We start from the raw sequence: 18,397 nt of genomic DNA, 5'->3' as shown, positions 1-18,397 counted from the left end.
AGAGTTCATGTTCGCGCTCATTCCGTGCTTGTGTGAATGTAGCCTAGAGGTGAAAGTACATGGTGCAGATGAGCACACAAAGCCAAACCATGCCCACCTGCTTTGGCCAATGGCCACACAAGTTATTCCCAATGTTGGGCTGTCAATGGCCACCATGGGTGGATGAATTTGGCAGTCTATAGCCAACCCCATTGTGTGTTTCTACTCTTAATCTCTCTTTATTTAACATAAATCTGTCACTAGAACTAACCACATTATGTAAACACGGCACCAGAACCAAGCACAGTACATAAATACAGCACCAGAAACAACCTCATATCATTAACCCCTTCATGAGGCGGCCCCCTTTTTTTTTCCATTTTCGTTTTTTCCTCCCCCCTTTAAAAAAATCGTAACGCCTTTATTTATCCATAGACGTCGCTGTATGAGGGCTTGTTTTTTGCGTGACGAGTTGTAGTTTTCAATGGTGCTATTTATTTACCATATAATGTACTGAAAAACTTTTTAAAAATTCTAAGTGGAGTAAAATGAAAAAAACAAACGCCATCTTTCAGTGCATCTTGCAATCTCTCTTCATATATACCCCAACGCTCCAGGACGTAAATGTACATCCTGGAGCAGGAAGGGGTTAATATAGCACCAGAACGAAGAAGTATATTCCTTCACTATAGGGCCAGTTTCAGACAAGTGTATTAGGGGCACATTTTGCTGTCGCAGCATCATGCGGCACTACTAGATTCTTATACAAAGACCGATATTACCATGCAGCGGTAGATACCAGTTCTACACAGGAGTTCTGCAAACAATATAGCTACATTTACTGATTCCCAGATGATTTCCCCCCTGCAGTTGGTCACTTTTCCCATCTGGCCCAGACCGCCATACAGATTTCTTCTAGCCACAACTTGTCTCTGTAAAGTTTGCAACACAGACATCTTTGGGTTCTCACTTTTCCAGCCCCCCACTAAGGCCGGCTGCACACAAGCAGGTTGGGTACCGCATGCAGAATTTATTTCCAATAGTTTTTTATTGAAGTGTTAACAAGTACATACATTTATGGTTTACAATGGCATGTATAATAATACATACAAGCAATGTGTCTTAGTGTCTCGTTACACTGTTATTTTAAAGTTATAAGGAGAAGAAGGAGGTGGGCAAAGGGGAAGGAGCTGGGGGGGAGAATAACAGGGGAGGGGGGTTATGGGTAGGGAAGAGGTACATAAATCAATCAAATTATTTTTCAGCTTGAGGTGGTCTATTCCTTGCTATCCGGGCTCCTCTTGAGTTTACGTTAGTAGCTATACAGAATTATTATTATGTTAGTAATCCCTTTGTTATTCCATCTAGCCAGGGTTGCCATGTTTCTTTATAGTTAAGCATTGTTTATAGTAGGAACGTTTGTAGACTTCCATTCTCTAACAATCAACAGCTTGACACTAAGGCCGCCTGCAGACGGGCGGGTCGCATCCGGCGGCGAGAATTCTCGCCGTGGGACCCGACCCGAGCGCCTGCAGAGAGGAGCGCGTACTCACCCGCGCCCGGCGGCCCCGACTCTTTCATGTGCCGGCTGACAGGCAGCCGGCGCATGTGCAGACCGGAGCCGGCGGCCCGGGTGAGTGACGTTTCTGTGCGAGGCTCTGCGAGCCCCGCACAGAAATAGGACATGCCGCGGTTTGTTTGCATAGGAGCGCGTATTGTAATGCACTCCTATGCAGGCTTTCAGTGGCGGAAATCCCGCCGCAGGATTTCCGCCCGTGTGCAGGCGGCCTAAGAAGGATATGTGCTATCATTTTCCTATTGTAAGGCGGGAATTTTTCTAGGTCCATTAACAGTATGGCTGTCTGCCGCTCAAGAATGGTTCTCAACCCCAACAGTCGATTGATCATTAATGATACCGAGATCCACAGTGGGCGAATATGTGGGCATTCCCACAGTAGGTGCAGTAGAGACCCAGCTCTTCCACATCCTCTCCAACATAACCCAGAGGTGTCCGGAAAGAGTGATGCTAATTTCAAAGGAGAATAGTACCATCTCGTTAGTACCTTCTGATGGACTTCTAATAATCTGGAGCTAACCGTACACCTGTGGACTCTTTTACAGGATTTAGCCCAATATTCCAAGTCGTGGGATATCTTCAGGTCCCTTTGCCAGTTGAGGATATGAGCTTTTTTCTGTTTGTTTATATCTCCCATGGCTTCTCCATTGAAGATATCGTACCAAAATTTTGATTACGTTTTTGGGTTTTCCTGAACAAAAAGTAATTTACATAAGTATGTGGGTACTGTTAGTGTGGGGTTCGTGTTATTCGTCAAAAAGCTTTTAATTTGCAGGTATTGAAAGAGGTTATCCCTCCGCATGCAGAATCTGACCCTGTGCCCAGCTGGCATCCACATGTACCTGCCTTGCTATGATCCTGGCACTATGCATGGTCCGCACGACAATGGATTTATTCACATGTGCACTTTTTTCGCTGCGAGAATAAAAATCACAGCATGTATTAACTTTTGCCATTCCTTCGGAACAACGCGCCCATTGTTTTCAATGGGACTTTACCAGACATAGCATGGCGCCGCCTGCCGTGTAATGTACAGGCGAATGCGGTGGGATGTTTCCCATTGATCGCAATTTCACAGAAGAGATGTGAGGCATTTTTTAATGGGAAAACGGTGTGAAAAATCACAATGGCAGGGAAGTAGCGATCCTGTGAAATCCGTGCCGGAGGACGGGCAAGTGTGTGCTATTGTTTTCAGTGGGAAACCTCGCAATGCGGGAAAAACATCACTCATGTATATGACTCCATTCAAAAGAATGATGTTCATGGGCCTGCAAGATTTGTGCGTCTTGTAACACACAACTTTTGCGCGCTTTTCTTGCCCATGTAAAAAAGCGACCTGACCACCTGGCGCAAAGCAGAGACAGCATGGCCTAGGTTGCGATGCTGACAGGCGCGGTCTCGGACGTGGGCCGCCTTATGTTTTGACTTGCGCTGCAGCACGACTCAGGACTGCAGCAGAGCGGACGTACAAGTACAGATGGCGGCAGCGAGCTGGGCGGACCCCGGCACATGCTGGGGACCTGGGGGACATCTACCTCCCCGCCAGAAACATACTAATGCCAGGGACACACAACCGTATTTCAGCCGCATTTTGTCTCTAAGGCCGGTGACACATTACGGTATTGTGGCCCTCATTTGGCCTCACATTTTTGTGCTTGTGTTTACATTAGTCAATTAACTGGACACTGGACCACTTGACCATATACTAGACCAATGTAAACCAGCTTTACTGCAGCTCTATGTTCAATTCTCTTTGTGGCCGCTAGGTGTCTCAATACTTTGTAGTTGGTATATAGATTCTGGATGAGGGAACGATCATGTGAGCAGTCACATGACTAGCTCACAGCGTTACCAAGGATACCGGGTAGAGGGAAGAGCCGAGAGAACATCTGTATCACATGATCACACCGTGTAAATCTATTGACAGCAGATTCGTCGTTTTCCCGTCTATGGCCAGAGCTATTATTAAACTAATACCCGCGCTGCACATAAACCGTGATCGTCTACAGTATAAACTGTATCTATAATGTTGAGGAGAAGAAACAATTTTTTTTTATTTTTTTTTTAAGACTGGTAATTTTTGGCGAATGTGCGGATGGGAATGATCAGAGCCGAAAATTGCGCGGGAGGTTTGAGCGCAGTGCCGGGGAGCAGGGATGGCGGCGGCTGAGGCCGGGGATGAAGAGTAATAGAGGGGGATAGTGGTAAGGGCTTCTGTGTATCATCTCAGCACTATGGACAGACCCGCCAGGTGAGTGCTGTACAAAACATGGCTGTCCAGTGTAATACGGGGAGGCAGCTATACTGTCTGCTTCCATGATCGCTGCTCCTGAGTGCTGAATGCTGCCATTACTAATGCATTTATGAGGTCTAAATCCTGTTTTCCAGGAATAAGAAGTCCGTGGATTATTCCCAGTTTCTGGACTTGGAAGATGATGGTAAGTGGAGTGTATGTTTACATGCCAGTCTACACGCTACACGGACGGCGCGGGAGCTACTACACGGACGGCGGTGTGCAGACGGCGGGCCCCGCAATGAGACAACCCCTTTAATTCTCTAGCGCTTTTTAATGAACTTTTGGGGTCCTGCAGTTACGCCCTTCGTTCAGAGTGCCCTAACTGTCCGTCATGGCGGTGACGCGGGCACTCTATCTGTGGCATCACCAGCTTGTGCCCGCTGTAAGGGCACTCTCACACCGGTGACTTTGATCTGGGGCACTTGGACTGATATCGCGGTTTTGGCCTGAGTTCGCATGTGTTTTACGGGAGAAATTCCGTATGTGACGCACATGAAAATCGTAAGCTGTTCCGGTAGTGAAAAAATAGAAAATTGCGCTCGCATGAAACTTAATTGTGATTGATTTATTTTTCACCCCATCGGGAATTATGAGCGATTCGCCAACGATAGGACGCGCCGCCATTTTCGATCTTGCGTTATTGATGTGAGCCAAAAAAATCGCTTCTGTAAATTGACCGTAGAATGGGTTCCGTTCATATCGCTGTCGGACAGAACTCGCCCCGGGAAATACCGTTGTGTAAAGGCGCCATAGCCGCTGGGATCGGACATAGATCAGATCCTGCTCGTTTAACCCTTAAAGTGCTGTGGTCAATAGTGGCTGCAGTGTCTAAACAATTGGATAGGACAGGGGCAACGTCTGTCACCCCTAGGATGAAGATGTGGGGTGTGTATCGGTTTTCATGGCAGACGGGAGCCTAAGGCCCAATGCCCACGGATAGAGATGAGCGAGCATACTCATTAAGGCGATTTACTCGAGAGAGCATCGCCTTTTTCGAGTACCTGCTGGCTCGTCCCTGAAGATTCGGGGGGGGGCTGCGCAGGCCGGCGGAGGGGAGCCGGGTGAAGTGATCTCTCTCTCCCTCCCGATCCCCTCCGCAACCCCCCGCTCACCCCACGGCCCCCCCGAATCTTCAGGGACGAGCCAGCAGGTACTCGAAAAAGGCGATGCTCTCTCGAGTAAATCGCCTTTAATTAGTATGCTCACTCATCTCTACCCACGGACAGATTATCGATGTGGAATTCGCGGCCAGACACCCTCCGTGAATTCTGAAGCAATGTCCGTCCATAGACATTCTGTGTAAAAAGATTCTCCCCGGCGCACGAGCGGAAATCAACTGCAATTTTCCGCCTGCGGGAGAGAATCGCAGCATGTTCTATTTTGTACGGAAAGCGCACAGACGGCTTCCATTGCAGTCAGTGGAAGCCGTCCGTCCCGCGATACTTCCGCTGTGCGCACTTTAGAAATATCGTGGGAATCCGCATCATGTGCTGCACTGCCTAGGCACGCCGGCTGAGACACTCGCGGCAGATCCGGACAGGTGAGTATAGGGTCTCTGAGGGTCACCAGGTCTGATTCCACTGCGAGATTTTGCAGTCTGAATCGGACCCGGCCGTGGCCAGGAGGCCTATCAAAGATCAGGTCTGTCCTCTTTGTACTCCTGTGAGAATATAGATTTTTATTAGATCTCAAGATTATTAAATTTTTTTTTTTAAAAACCTGGTATGCAGCGTCCCTATAAACAGGTTCACACAAACTGGTAATATAACAGTTAGACAAGCCAATACATTGGTATAAAAATATATGGAAGTAGCCAGTCCTCAAGAAAAAGGATATAGCAGCAGTGCGTTTCTGCGCCCCGACGCGCGTTTCACCATCTGCTTTCTCAAGGGTTGTTTCCCTTTATTGCGTTTAACTCCTATGACAGCGCCTGGTAGTTTGAGGGCCCGTTCACATTGGCGGATGCAGCTTTTGGTTCGTGAATACGCTGCGTGTTCACAGACTGAAACTCTGCTTATTCATATATTTTGGAGGCGGAATTAAAGGGGTTTTGACATAAGAAAAAAACATTTTTTACTTAACTTGCCTGGCTAGGACCGATCATCAGGTATGTCCCCTCCATCGGGCATCTTCTTCTGTGGCTTCTAGAAGCAGAGCTGGAGACATCAAAATGACCGCTTCCTGCTCTGCTCCGTCCGTCAGCCACTTCCGAGGTGAACGGACAGGTGCCACATCACAAGCAGTGCTTGCTGTGGGCGGCCCGTTCGTCCTTGCTGAACTGCAAGATCTGCGCGTGCGCAGTGGAGAGGCGGCCCGTCCTGACTCCTGTCTGAGGGTACCTGTTTTCTGCGCGGAGGGGGGCGGGCCGTCCTGGCTCGTCGAAGGAAGAAGATTGCCTGCTGGGAGATGACCCCCGCTGCACAACATCAACAGAAGAAAAAGGTAAGTATAAGGTTTTTATGCTTTAACACTCCAAAAATCGCGGGTTCCCTGTGTCCATTAGGCAGACCAGGGAACAATGGCTGCTAAAGCATAAAAACCTTATTCTTGTCAGAACCCCTTTAATGCAGAAAATTCTGCGACTATTTCTGCCATGTGAACATAACCTAAGGACCACGGGCAAATTTGATTTACGGAGATCCGCAAATCAAGCCGCCAACAGAGATGCATGGGCGTCCGCAAATGGATTAAAACATGTGGATTTAATTGGCAGACATTTTGGTCCGGAAAACAAATTACGTGCTCCATATTTGTGCGGTTTCTGCATGAACAGCTTCTATTGAAGTCAGTGGAAGCTGTCCAATCCACGGCACACCTGCAGCTGACACTGCGGACCTGCGGGAAAGCAGGAGTTTAAAAAAAAAACAAAACTGTACTGTGCGTGTCTGACAGCGAGCCGTGAGGACCATGCACAATACAGCGAACCTCGAGGTGGAGGAATCCGTACAGACGCCGCTCCCGAGGAAATGCAGGTAAGTAGGGCTCACTGGCTGTGGGCAGGGCTGGATTCCGTGTGTGCCGTAGACATGAGGCCTAAGAGTTTTTACCACTGGAGAGAAACTTCTAACACATCCCCAATTAAAGGCGTTCTCCAGGACCTAAAACAGTATAATGGACAGGGAATGTGTTAAAACAGAAAAATCAGCTGCACTCGCCCCTTTCGTCCAGTGCTACTCCGTTCTCAGAAGGAGCTGCATCGGTCACGTGCGGTTTATGGCGGAATCATTGCTCAATCCTGTGTGATCATTACACAATGAGCGGCACTTGACTACTGTAGCTTCTTCCAGTTTTTCAGGATTGGAGCGACTGGGGACCAGGCTGGCAGTCTTGCCAACTGGGCCCCTTCACCTGTATGAGGAAATGCTACCGTTCCCTGTAGAGATGGTGGCGGAATACCACTTTGCAGTGGGTAAACGACTTTGGTGGTGCAGCGTTACACCAGTGCTGCAGCTGTTTCTTGTTCCCGATTAATGCAGGTCCCACCAATCACAACGTGCGGTCATATCCTAGAGGTCAGCCATCGCTTTAGGAGATGAAGCACCCCATTAAGGATCAATATTCTTTTTAATCTCCAAACATTGTTTTCCCTAACAGATGGAGATTTTGCTTCTTCTCCACCTATAAGTAAAAAAGCTCGACTAGAGCCCAAAAAAGAGAAAAAGGAAAAGGTGGTAAAGAAAGGTCACAAGGAGGAGGCAGCGCTACCGGATCCCCAGAGAAGAAGGTGAGTGAGGTCCATGTTTGAGCTCATCTAGTGTGGAGGACAAACACTTCAGAATGAAACAAACTAGGTAAATGTGACTCAATAAGCTCGACTCACCCGGTGTCACAGGGAAATCCACACAACGATGGGGTCCACTGTTACTAGGCCAAGGAAGCCCTCACAGGGTTCATATGCATCATGGAAAACCTGGAATTTAGTGAAAGTCATGGAAACCCGTTGCAGTCTGTATTAGTTTTTGCGTCATGTTCAAACTATTTTTTTAATGAAGTACAGTAAAAAACTTAAAATTAAAATATATTTTCTACCATTGAGCTTTTTAGTGGTGCTGTGTCGGGGCTTTCTTTATGATTAGCGGACATTCATTTATTGTTTTATTTTCTTAATATATTTTTTACTTTTCTTTTTCCTCTGGCCGTAGCGGCCTCCATTACAAGGCACAATAGAGCACCCGGTCACAGCTGTGATAGGTCTAGTTAGATCCAGCAGTCAGGCAGTCATGTCGCTGCCTCCATTGTATACAGAGAGCTCCTATAAGCGCTGCGTATAGACTGCTTAATTATGCAGAAGCTATAAATTGCCGCTTTCTCCTGTGTGTAACCGACTGGTCCCCGATCCATAGCCGGATGATCTCCCATGCAGTTGTTGCTGTAGAGTACCATAAAAACACACTTGGACACAAGACGCCAAACGCCATACATATAACTGCCCCGCTTCTTACTCTCCAGTATGGAGAGGGCAGGTGAATATTATCTATTTACTAGGAAATTTAGAATTGTGTTTATATTGTCTTGTTACATGTCCGAGCATAGCAAGCATGTATGAGGCAGGGTATACATAGGTTGCCGCATTCATCTATGATATAAGAAGTTACATTTTTTGCTTTTAGGCTGCCTTTGGACGATAAACTATATCAGAGGGATTTAGAAGTTGCTTTGGCGCTGTCGGTGGAGGAGACTTCTGCAGTTATAGAGAATGATGAGAAGATTCCCAGGAACGGTATTGATTTGTTCTCATATCTGCAGCCTCTACCCCCTTCTGTAATAAATACTTTGTAGTGCAGTTGCTTTGTTGCACTAAGAATATACATGAAAACTTATCTCCCCACTTAAGGAGAATGTAAGACAGCTGTATGCAAGTTGGGCGCAAAGACAAAAAAAAGACAGCACACGCATGGCATTTGTGTGCTGTCTTATTAACACAGACCCAATTCATGGCATGTCCTACTCTCGGCCATGAAAAATGAGCAGAAGTGTACAATTTAGAGAGTATCATTAGTATCTCCGTAGCTGAGTTTTCAGCTTTTTTGGATTTCTCTCTTTTCTAGTCGTCTGCTTGGTGTGTTTGCTGTTCTTAAAGGGATACACTCCACAGTTAATTTGTGTAATTTTCTTCTATGAATATCAGTGTTCTTTTTATCTTGTGTTATACAGAAGCTTCAGAAGACGCGTCTAGGTGTATTAAAGATCCCGACGTTACAGACGTTTCTTTCTCAAATTGCAGTGTTAACAGCAGCTCTCTAGGTAAGTCTCTCTCTCTTTTTCACATGCAGTCCTTTTTCCTGGTTTGGTGCAGATTTGCGTTAGATTTTACCCCTTCAATTTGAAATTGACTGAAAGGTTGAAATCTGCTGCAGATTCCCACCAAAATCTGCTGTGTGTGAAGGCACCTTAATAGAAGCTATGATGTGTCATGCGTTGTAGTTAGTAATGCACATCTACATGTCTAGCCATTTTCTTGTGTTCTTCTGCCTATTGTGTGTTAATTAAGCCCCCATACACATCAGACTTTAGTCGTCTGAACTAGTCAATGATTGGGCCGGGCAACTCAACTTTTGAGATGATGAGTGGCCGGTGGCTTGAAGGATCGAGGATGTAAATTACCCAGGAGAACTGTCTGGCAGTGGCTTACCTTCCTAATCACACGAATGCTAATCTAAGCCAGACGGGTCCTATGTGTGGAGAAGCTGACAGTTGTTGAATATGTAGGGGCTGCTTTACTCTTGGGTATACAGGCCATTAAGCCCCTGTTACAGAACTGCCCCTGTCATTTAGTATGCAGAAGTTCCTCCTCTTTATGCACTGTATTTAGTTTAAAGGGTTTGTCTGTGTTTACACTACTGGTGACCTATCTTCTAGGCCATCAGTAGTTGATTGGTATGGGAGTCCGCTGCTTGGGACCCCAGTGCATCAGATGCTCTCCTGGCGGCTATCTGTGTGTACACATTGCAGGAGCCTGGATATATCCAGGCCAGCTACTGTTCTCATTGAATTCAATAGGCTATCAATAGTGTAGAGGTGAAGAATCCCTTTAATGGTAACCCAATCCATGAGTCCTGGGAGACTAATGTGTTTTGTGACTTCTACCACACCAGGATGGCATATTTCAAGTATTTGATTAAAGTGAGGGCTACTATCTGTCTTGGCGAAGGGCTCATTGATCTGATGTTGGAAATTTACTATCCTCTTCACTCCACAGGTCTGGAAGAAATTACTGATGATAATGAAGACCTGATTAAAGGCAGAGGTCGCAGGCAAGCTGCATCGAAGGCCATTACCAAGCAGAGAAAGCTCCTTATAGATGAAAGCGGGGATGAAGAGGAGGCTGATGAGTTTCATCCAGATACAATAGCTGGTATGTATCGACCTCTTGTACACAATAGGGAAAATAATCCTATTTCTATATGTCTTATTAACTGCATAAAACTAGTAGATGTTCTGACCTGGAAATGGCATGACACTTCACGAAGTAGTAAAATAATTACTATTTATTGCTAGTTATTCTTGGAGTACAGACATCAGCCGGATGTGAAAGATGTAGCTATGTGGCATAGGGCTAAGGAGAATCTGTCACCACATTAATGCTACGCTCTCTGAGGTCAGCATATAGTAGTGACCGTCACGCTGATTGTATGATTTTATTAATATGTGTGTTTTATGTATTTTTTCAGTTGTCTGAAAGACTCACATTTTGGTAGACATATATTTTATAAGCAGCAGTCAGACACGGAGGTCTATTCATGAGCTGTGGCTAGCCCCACCCACCCTCTGGGCTGGCTCCACCCTCCAGCCCACTGTGTGTATTGAGACAGCTGTCAATCAGAGGCTAGGGTGTGCGGAGCTAACCAGAGTATTGAGCACTAGTGCTATGTGGCTGCTGCTAATATAGCTTTCTCTTCTGTATCCTTGGGGACACCGCTGAAGACCATGGGTATAGCTACTGCTACTAGGAGGCGACCAGTAAGTAGAAAACGTGTTCGCTCCTCCTACTAGCTATACCCCTTCTGCAGACACCAAGCGAATCTGTTTTAGCTTCCTGTCCATAGGAGGATGCTTGGACCGAACAGGAATACTGATATTTAGGCCATTCTACTGTTGCTGCATCACTTCACACCCAAGCTGACTAATAGCCCAGTTCGGGTACAATCCATAAAGTGAAGAATTTCAGCAGCACAAAAAAAAAAGGCAAACGCTACTTGAGTGTGGGAGTACTAAACTTGTGCACGCCTCATCCGGAATCCAGACACCACAGGGATCCCAAAAGTATAGTCCAACAAAAAGAGGAATCGGCAGCACTAGGGGCTCAATAAGTCATTCCAATGGAGGTTGAAATCCCTTTTTTTTTTTTTTTTTTTTTTTGTCAAATGTCAGACATATTCACAAGAGACATTTCAACCAACTTGCTGTGGTCTTTATCAAGCTCAGTTCGGGTACAAACGGACAACACAAATCATCCAGGTGGAACTTGTAGCATGAGGGTCATTGCAGAAGCTGCGAAGATCTTGGTCTGGGCCAAAGATCACCTTCCAGTGCTCTTGGCAGTCAATATACCGGGAGTAGACGACTGGATAACTGACTTCCTCAGCAACGAGACAGTCGATCTGGGAGAATGGGAGCTACATCCTGAAGACTTTCAAGTACTTTGTCGAAAGAGCGGCCAACCAGACATCAATCTAATGGCGTCCAGAATCAATCGCAAACTGCCAATCTTTGTGGCCAGTTCTCAGGGTCCTCAAGCTCGAGCAATGGATGCACTAGTAATTCCATGGACAGAATTCCTGTACTTTCCCCCCTCTCCTTCTCCCTTCTTTCCACTTACCACTCAAGAAGATCAAGATGGAAGATTTTCACTGTGATTTTTATCGCACAAGATTGGCCTCGCCGGGCGTGGTACGTGGACCTCTTTTCCACCCCAATTTGTCCACACTTCATTTAACAGTATGGTTGTTGTAGCCGTGGTCTTGAGAGGCTAGGGATTTAGAGAACCTGGCATTCAAACTATGATGAAAGCTAGAAAGCCTTCCTCGTCTCAGGTTTACATTCACGTTTGGAAATTTCTTTCTATGGCGAGAACGCTGCTTTCACCCTATGTGTTTTTCTTTATCACACTTCCTGTCTTCTACAGGAGGTTCTGGATATGGGCTTGAGCCGTAGTTTCTTAAAAGGACAAGTATCCACTCTATCCATACTTTTCCAACTCCCATTGGCCTCAGTCGGCTGTACATACGTTCCTACAAGGGGTCACTCATGCCGCCACGTCCATGCTATTCTGCTGTTCTTGTACTGGATGCACTACAGTCTCATCCCTTTGAGCTGTTGAGTGAGGTTCCAGCTCTATTTTGACTTGAAAGCCGGCCTTCTTGGTAGCGGTCACCTCAATCCGTTGGGTTTCCGAGCTTGCAGCATTGTCAACCAAACGGCCGATTACTGTCTTTCATCAAGACAAGGTGGTTCTACGTCCGGTTCTCTCTTTTTTAACTGAGGTGGAATTGGCATTAAATCTCAATGAGAACATCGTTCTTCCTTCTTTTTGACCCTCTGCAGTTCATCCGAGAGAATGCGCTCTTCACAAACTAGTTCTTGTGCGAGCCTTGTTGAACTACCTCTTTCAGACGCTTTGTTTGTGATTCCTGATGGCCCAAGACATGGTTTTGCGGTGTCCAAAGTGGTCATCTCTCACTGGATCCGATCAGTGGTGGTAGAGGCTAACCGTGCCATGGGCAGAGCGCCTCCCTTCTGCGTTATAGTGCACTCTTCTCGGGCAGTGGAGGCTTCTTGGATGGTACGCAACAGTGCTTCTGCTATTCAAGTGTGTAAGGCTGCTGCATGAACCTCTTTGCACCCCTTTTCAAAATTTTACCGGGTGCATACTTTTGCATCAAGGGACGCCTCCCTATAAATTACGTCCTCCTTTACTTTTTCTGCCCCCGAAAGACAGCTCTGGAACGTTCAACGTCTTCAGCTGTGTCCCCCAATGATACGGACAAGAAAACAAGATTTTTGTACTTCCAATAAAATCTTTCTCGTCTCATTCATTGGGGCGGACAGTCAGTTATTCGTACCTACACATATCTATCTCCTTGTTGGAGTGTTCGTTTTGCAGTTGCACATGGTGATCTGCCGAGTTAGTTTTGAAAAATAATTTTTTCATGTTATATTGACTGTTTTTTGTATCCTACTTGGCTGCTCCTACTGCTTGCATACAAACTGGTTAGCTTGGTGCCTGCAGGAGGGGTATAGCTGGTAGGAGGAGCAAACACTTTTTCTTCTTGGTGTCTGCCTCCTAGTGGCAGTAGCTGTTCCCATGGTTTCTCAGTTGTCTCTGCCAATAAACGAAACGAGAAATATTTTACGGTAAGTACAAAAATCATGTTTCCTACGAAACTCCTGCATGGATACATAACATACATATTGCCATCACTATCATATGCTGCCCTCACAGGGTAGCATTGAGGTGGTGACAGATTCCCTTTAGAGTATATATTTGTCATGCCTTGCCTTTGCCGTGCATTATTTTACCCGCTTTACTATGTTTTGAACATGGGCTCTGTTAACATATGTATTGCATGCAGCGCTACTTTTCCCATTAAAACAATGGACACTTTGAGACCTAATGGGCCCCACTATAAGTCATACAGGTCCGTCAAGTGCTGCTGGTGTCCATCAAGCAACTGATCTAGAAGAGCATTGTGGTTTCTGTTATAAATAGAAGGCATTTTGCATTAGCAAACCTTGAGGTTTTTGAGATTGGTGCAACAGCTAAACTTGCCCAACCACTTTGATTCCAGATGGCGACTCTGAGAGTGACGCAAGTTTCAGCGGTGAAGATGAAGAGTTCGAAGTTAAAAAATCTAAGAAACCGTCAAGCAGTAAAGTTGCAAAACAAAAGTCGAAGAGTGTGAAAAAAGAAAAAAATGGACCAGAGCCACAGAAAGCTGGTAAGATGAGGGGAAGACTTCCTGTTCTGTGTCACTGAGGTGGATGGGAATCGATTTGCTGAATTGCGCCTATTAGGGCTCTGCTCAATGAAGAATACTCATGTTTTGAGTTTTTGGGTTTTCTCTTGAATTTTCCCACACCTCAGTAATGTGCTAATAACAGCTGATAGGTAAAGCTATGGTATTGGGGTACAACTACACATGTACTATACATCATCCAATCTCAGAATTTGGAGTAAAGGGCTGCATGCTGTGCCTGGCATCCTTCGTAAAGGGATATTTCGGCAGGCTATTTCATGGAAAGCCCCATCTCTGTAGCTCTCAGCCAGTTGGCGTTCTCCACAAGTATTCTCATTAATGTTGATTTGCTGGGAAAACTGGCAGACTGGCTTGTCCCCTCAGTCCTTCTCCTAAAGGTGCTTTTCAGCTGCATACCAGGCACAGTATTCAGTTTCCAAAATTTAGAAATTTGGTCCCTGTACTTGAACTTCAGATTAATGGCATGAATGCTGAATGCTCTTATTGATTACTTTTAACTATGCAGCTTGTGCACAGCTCTCCCATAGAGTTTATATATATATATAAAACTATGGACCATATATATTCAAATGGTCCATAGAATTGGGCTCTGCGCACACTGTGTTTTGAAGGCTCCGACACATGCCACTGTAAAGGCATACATCACCCATTGATTTCCATCTCCTATGCAGAACAGTATATGTTTTTACTTGTAGTGGTTGCTCTCTGTATAGTAAGTTAATTGATTCAAGAACAATCATTGTATGTTGAATACTTAACTACCGTGTTTCCCCAAAAATAAGACCCTGTCTTATATTAATGTTTGCACCAAAAGAAGCACAGGGTCTTATTTCGGGTGGGGGGTGGGTGTCTTATAATCACCTAGCAGGCGCCGTCCAGGCTCATCCCACTGGTCTCCCACTCTCCGGCAGGCTTCCGTGTAGTCCTCAATGCCAATAAGCATCTCTTGCTGGTGACGGGGCTTAAATACCCCGCCTCCAGCAAGCGAATGCTCTGATTGGTTCCCATGCGCTGCCTCAGCCAATCAAAGCCAGTGCTCGATGAACCAATCACAGCCATTCAATCATGACATTCAATGAATGGCTGTAATTGGTTCATTGAGCGCCAGGTCCGATCCGCTGAGGCAGCGCTCGTGAACCAATCAGACCCAATCGCTTGCTGGAAGCAGGGTATTCAAGCCCCGTCACCAGCAAGAGATGCTTCGTCGGCACTGAAGTCTGCTCGGAAGCCTGCGGGAGGGACCTGGGCGGTGCTTGCTAGATGAGTATTGTATTATTTTTTTTTTTTTTATTCAGCTAGTGTAGATAGGGCTTATTTTCAGGATAGGGCTTATATTTCAAGCCACACCCCTTCCCCATAGATCAGGGTAGGACTTATTATCGGGGAAACACAGTATATAACTGGTGATTGGTTATGAAGTATCCAAACTGCCATCCAAGGTAATACAAAATGAAGTTTAAGGAAAATGAAGCAGAGAACTAATGCAGAGAAAACAAATCCTTCCATATAACAGTCAGAAAAAGCTTCTAGAAGCTTAAAATCAGTTTATATGGGGAGGGCAGGAGCTTCTACAGCACATATAGTGTACTAGAAAAATAACATGTGGCCATCCACACCTGGTGTCCAAAGAAGCAACTCCTCGTGGCACAGGTAAAGGGGCAGTGGAGAACGTGTACAAATGTAGCAAAGTTTAACACAATGGTGATGACTTACTGCAACACATTATGGTAACACAACAAAAGCTATTGAAAAGGTAAGAAAAAGTTCTGTGTCAGTTTGAGTTAGGTGTCAAGTTAAACTTTTCTACATCTGTAGCACTGCATTGCAGAAAGATACTACTAAACTGCAAATCAGAGCAAGCACTGCAATGATCAAGGGGTTTTACCAGAGCCGATTGGTTGGATCTGTGACATTGTATGTTGAATCTACTTTCAAGTTACTATAACCCGGGGAAGATTATTGCATGTGGGAAATATTGTATCCTGAGTCCATTGTAACCTGAGGAATTGGTGTAGTTAAAAAGAAGGTATGGGCTTCCATCAGGTGAATAGTTTTATGGTCATAGAAAGCTGGCATATTTGTCAAATGTTGGGCTCTGACGCAGTATGAATGGAGCCTTAGCGGCGTGTGTGCATAGAAAGCCTTCCCTGTAGAGCAGTGACCCTCCCTAAAGGAAAAATAATAATTAGGCGCGTTATATTTGTATCCTTCCGTTCCAGATTGGACAGATACAAAATAAACTTTGCTCTTCCAATAGCACAAGAATATGAGAGAAGGATGACAAATCCACTTTACATGTAAACCTTTCAATATCCTTAATCTTGTATTACTTTACCTTTTCCGCAGCCACAAGGCCTCCTACTCAAGAGATCATTAAAATCAAATCAATGCCAGCAAAGAAGGCACCAGTCACTGCACCTGCCACTTCCCAACCAGCTTCACACGTTCAGCCACCAGTGGGCATGAAAAGACCGTCGTGGACTCCTCCAGGTAAGCTAAAAGTTGTGCATCTCCAGTAGTTTCCAGCAAGTAGGGGGGAGCACACTATTATAGCACAGGCCTCCTTCTATCCCAGATATATTCAGTACCTTCATAGTCACCAATGTACCTTTCAGTCTTGCAATTTTTTTAATTCCTTTACAAGATCTCTGCTTGCAGTCGACACATACACTTCTCTTTACATCCAGAGGTGAAAAGCCTATATTGTCTTTTTTAACCTTTTGGATATAAATGATTACATTAAGTGACAGCAAGCAGAGATCCTGAAAATGGTAAGGAAACGTGAACTACTTTTCATTACACAGTGAGTTGACTATGCATTATTTGCATAAAACTAGAAACCCCTGTAATCTAGACTATTCAGATTATCAATTTAAAGGGGCACAATTGCAGGTGATACGAAGGGTGACAACCCGATCATACAGGCCTAAGCAACTCCAGCATTGGCAGTGGCCTGATCGTATTGGCCCAGTGCTTATCCAACAGAAATAAATCAAGAAATATTCCCTACCGGATAATTACAATAGAAGTTCCCTCTAATATTTGGTAACTGCTTCCTGATTTGCCGATGTGTTCCATTCATTAAGTAAAGCAGTTATACGTGTATTCATGAGGTCTGCGTTGGTCTAAAGTCCTTTCTCTCTGCAGCTTCTGCGGCAGTACAGAGTCCTCTGGCCGGAGTAACTGTCAGGTCTCCTAATCAAGGTCTGCGCCTCGGCCTGTCAAGATTTGCCAGGGTGAAACCATTACATCCAGCTACTGCCTCGCACTGACTTCTTCTCATGTGATGTACAGAATGACTAGTATGCAGCCCCAGTCCCATTACACACACAACCTGTGTGCGCAAGAGCTATGGGGACAGGTGAGCGAGGACCTGGAGGTATCTGATGGTCAGTAGTGGTTACTGGTTAATGGAACAGTTTTCCTGTTGCTCAATAATCCAGTATAGGTTAGTTTACTGCCTGCAGTTATTTCCAAAAATGATTTGTACATGTCTAAAGGGGTCGTCCAAAGATTGAATTTTATACCCTAACCACAGGCTTGTGGAAAAATGTCTGATCAGTGGGGATCCAACCACTGGGAACTCCACCGATCACGAGAATGGTGGACACTTGTTCCCAGTCTGAATGGAACAGCGTAGAAATATGTGCACTGTGCATTCATCTCTATGGGACTGCTGGAGATTGGTGAGTGCTGTACTCACCCTTTCTTCTCTTTGGCAGTGCTATATAGATGAATGGAGTGTCAGTCTACATGCTTGATTGCAGTTTTATTCATACAGGAGGCTGGGGGGGGACGGGGACAATCCTCATTCTTGTGACTGGGGAGAGTTCCGACCACCACCGATCAGACACTTATTCCTTGTCCTGTGGATAAATTCATATCTTGGGACAACAGCTTTTAATTTTTATTAAAGCACATGAACATAAAGCTTCATAAATCTGATCGCCTATTTCTGTCAAGTGTTTCTACTCATCCGTTTTTAACTTTCCATATTTTTTTAGGAAAGCTGGAGGACAACCAATATACTACAGCTACAGGGGTTGTCACCCCACTTTCCTAGAGTGCTGAAAAACAGTTGTGCAGCTCAACAGTACTGGACAATTAGGCAGATTGCCTTTTAAGAACTCTGGAAATGACTTCACTGCTTGTCACCCAGCTTTCCTGGAAACTGCTGCATGGGGTTTAACAATTTAAAGGCAAGAATAAACTTAATGGTAGAGATAAGCAAGCGTACTCGCTAAGGCAAACTACTCGAGCGAGTAGTGCCTTATGCGAGTACCTGCCCGCTCGTCTTAAACGATTCAGGTGCCGGCGGGGAAGAGCAGGGAGGAACGGGGGGGGGGGGAATATCTCTCTCTCACTCTCTCCCCCACCCTCCCCCCTGCTCACTCCTGCAACTCACCGTTCTCCCCTGCCGGCACCCAAATCTTTTGAGACGAGCGGGCAGGTACTCGCATAAGGCACTACTCGCTCGAGTAGTTTGCCTTAGCGAGTACGCTCGCTCATCTCTACTTAATGGTGTTTTTTCCCCCCTCTATTCATGGGGTAGAGAGAAATAATCTAACC

The 18,397-nt window shown here is 45.5% G+C and overlaps 1 protein-coding gene across 3 annotated transcripts; it reads left to right on the top strand.

The window, feature by feature from the left end:
• The first annotated feature begins 3,670 nt into the window (after positions 1-3,670).
• Positions 3,671-18,062, top strand: RAD51AP1 (RAD51 associated protein 1). Of its 3 annotated transcripts, XR_010790236.1 has the most exons (10): positions 3,671-3,806; positions 3,944-3,993; positions 7,446-7,575; positions 8,462-8,571; positions 9,006-9,095; positions 10,051-10,206; positions 13,640-13,789; positions 16,175-16,318; positions 16,976-17,189; positions 17,833-18,062. XR_010790236.1 is itself a non-coding variant. In XM_066590547.1 (9 exons), exons 1-9 carry the CDS (start codon positions 3,790-3,792, stop codon positions 17,889-17,891), a joined length of 906 nt encoding a protein of 301 aa, XP_066446644.1. In that variant the 5' UTR covers positions 3,671-3,789; the 3' UTR covers positions 17,892-18,062. The 3 variants fall into 3 exon arrangements, 2 of the variants coding, with proteins under 2 accessions (XP_066446644.1, XP_066446643.1); XM_066590547.1 differs by lacking the exon at positions 16,976-17,189; XM_066590546.1 differs by having other exon boundaries at positions 16,976-18,062.
• Positions 18,063-18,397: the final 335 nt, after the last annotated feature.

Source organism: Eleutherodactylus coqui, chromosome 2, assembly GCF_035609145.1.
Source record: "Eleutherodactylus coqui strain aEleCoq1 chromosome 2, aEleCoq1.hap1, whole genome shotgun sequence".
Taxonomy (NCBI): Eukaryota; Metazoa; Chordata; class Amphibia; order Anura; family Eleutherodactylidae; genus Eleutherodactylus; species Eleutherodactylus coqui.
Note: the sequence above shows the minus strand (reverse complement) of the source record. Positions and strands in the feature narration are given on the sequence as shown.

What these genes read in the sequence shown, in the direction of transcription:
- RAD51AP1 (XM_066590546.1), top strand. An exon ending in TCTGGACTTGGAAGATGATG is followed by an intron (nt 3,994 to 7,445) that starts GTAAGTGGAGTG and finishes TTTCCCTAACAG; the next exon opens with ATGGAGATTTTGCTTCTTCT. An exon ending in TGTTAACAGCAGCTCTCTAG is followed by an intron (nt 9,096 to 10,050) that starts GTAAGTCTCTCT and finishes TTCACTCCACAG; the next exon opens with GTCTGGAAGAAATTACTGAT.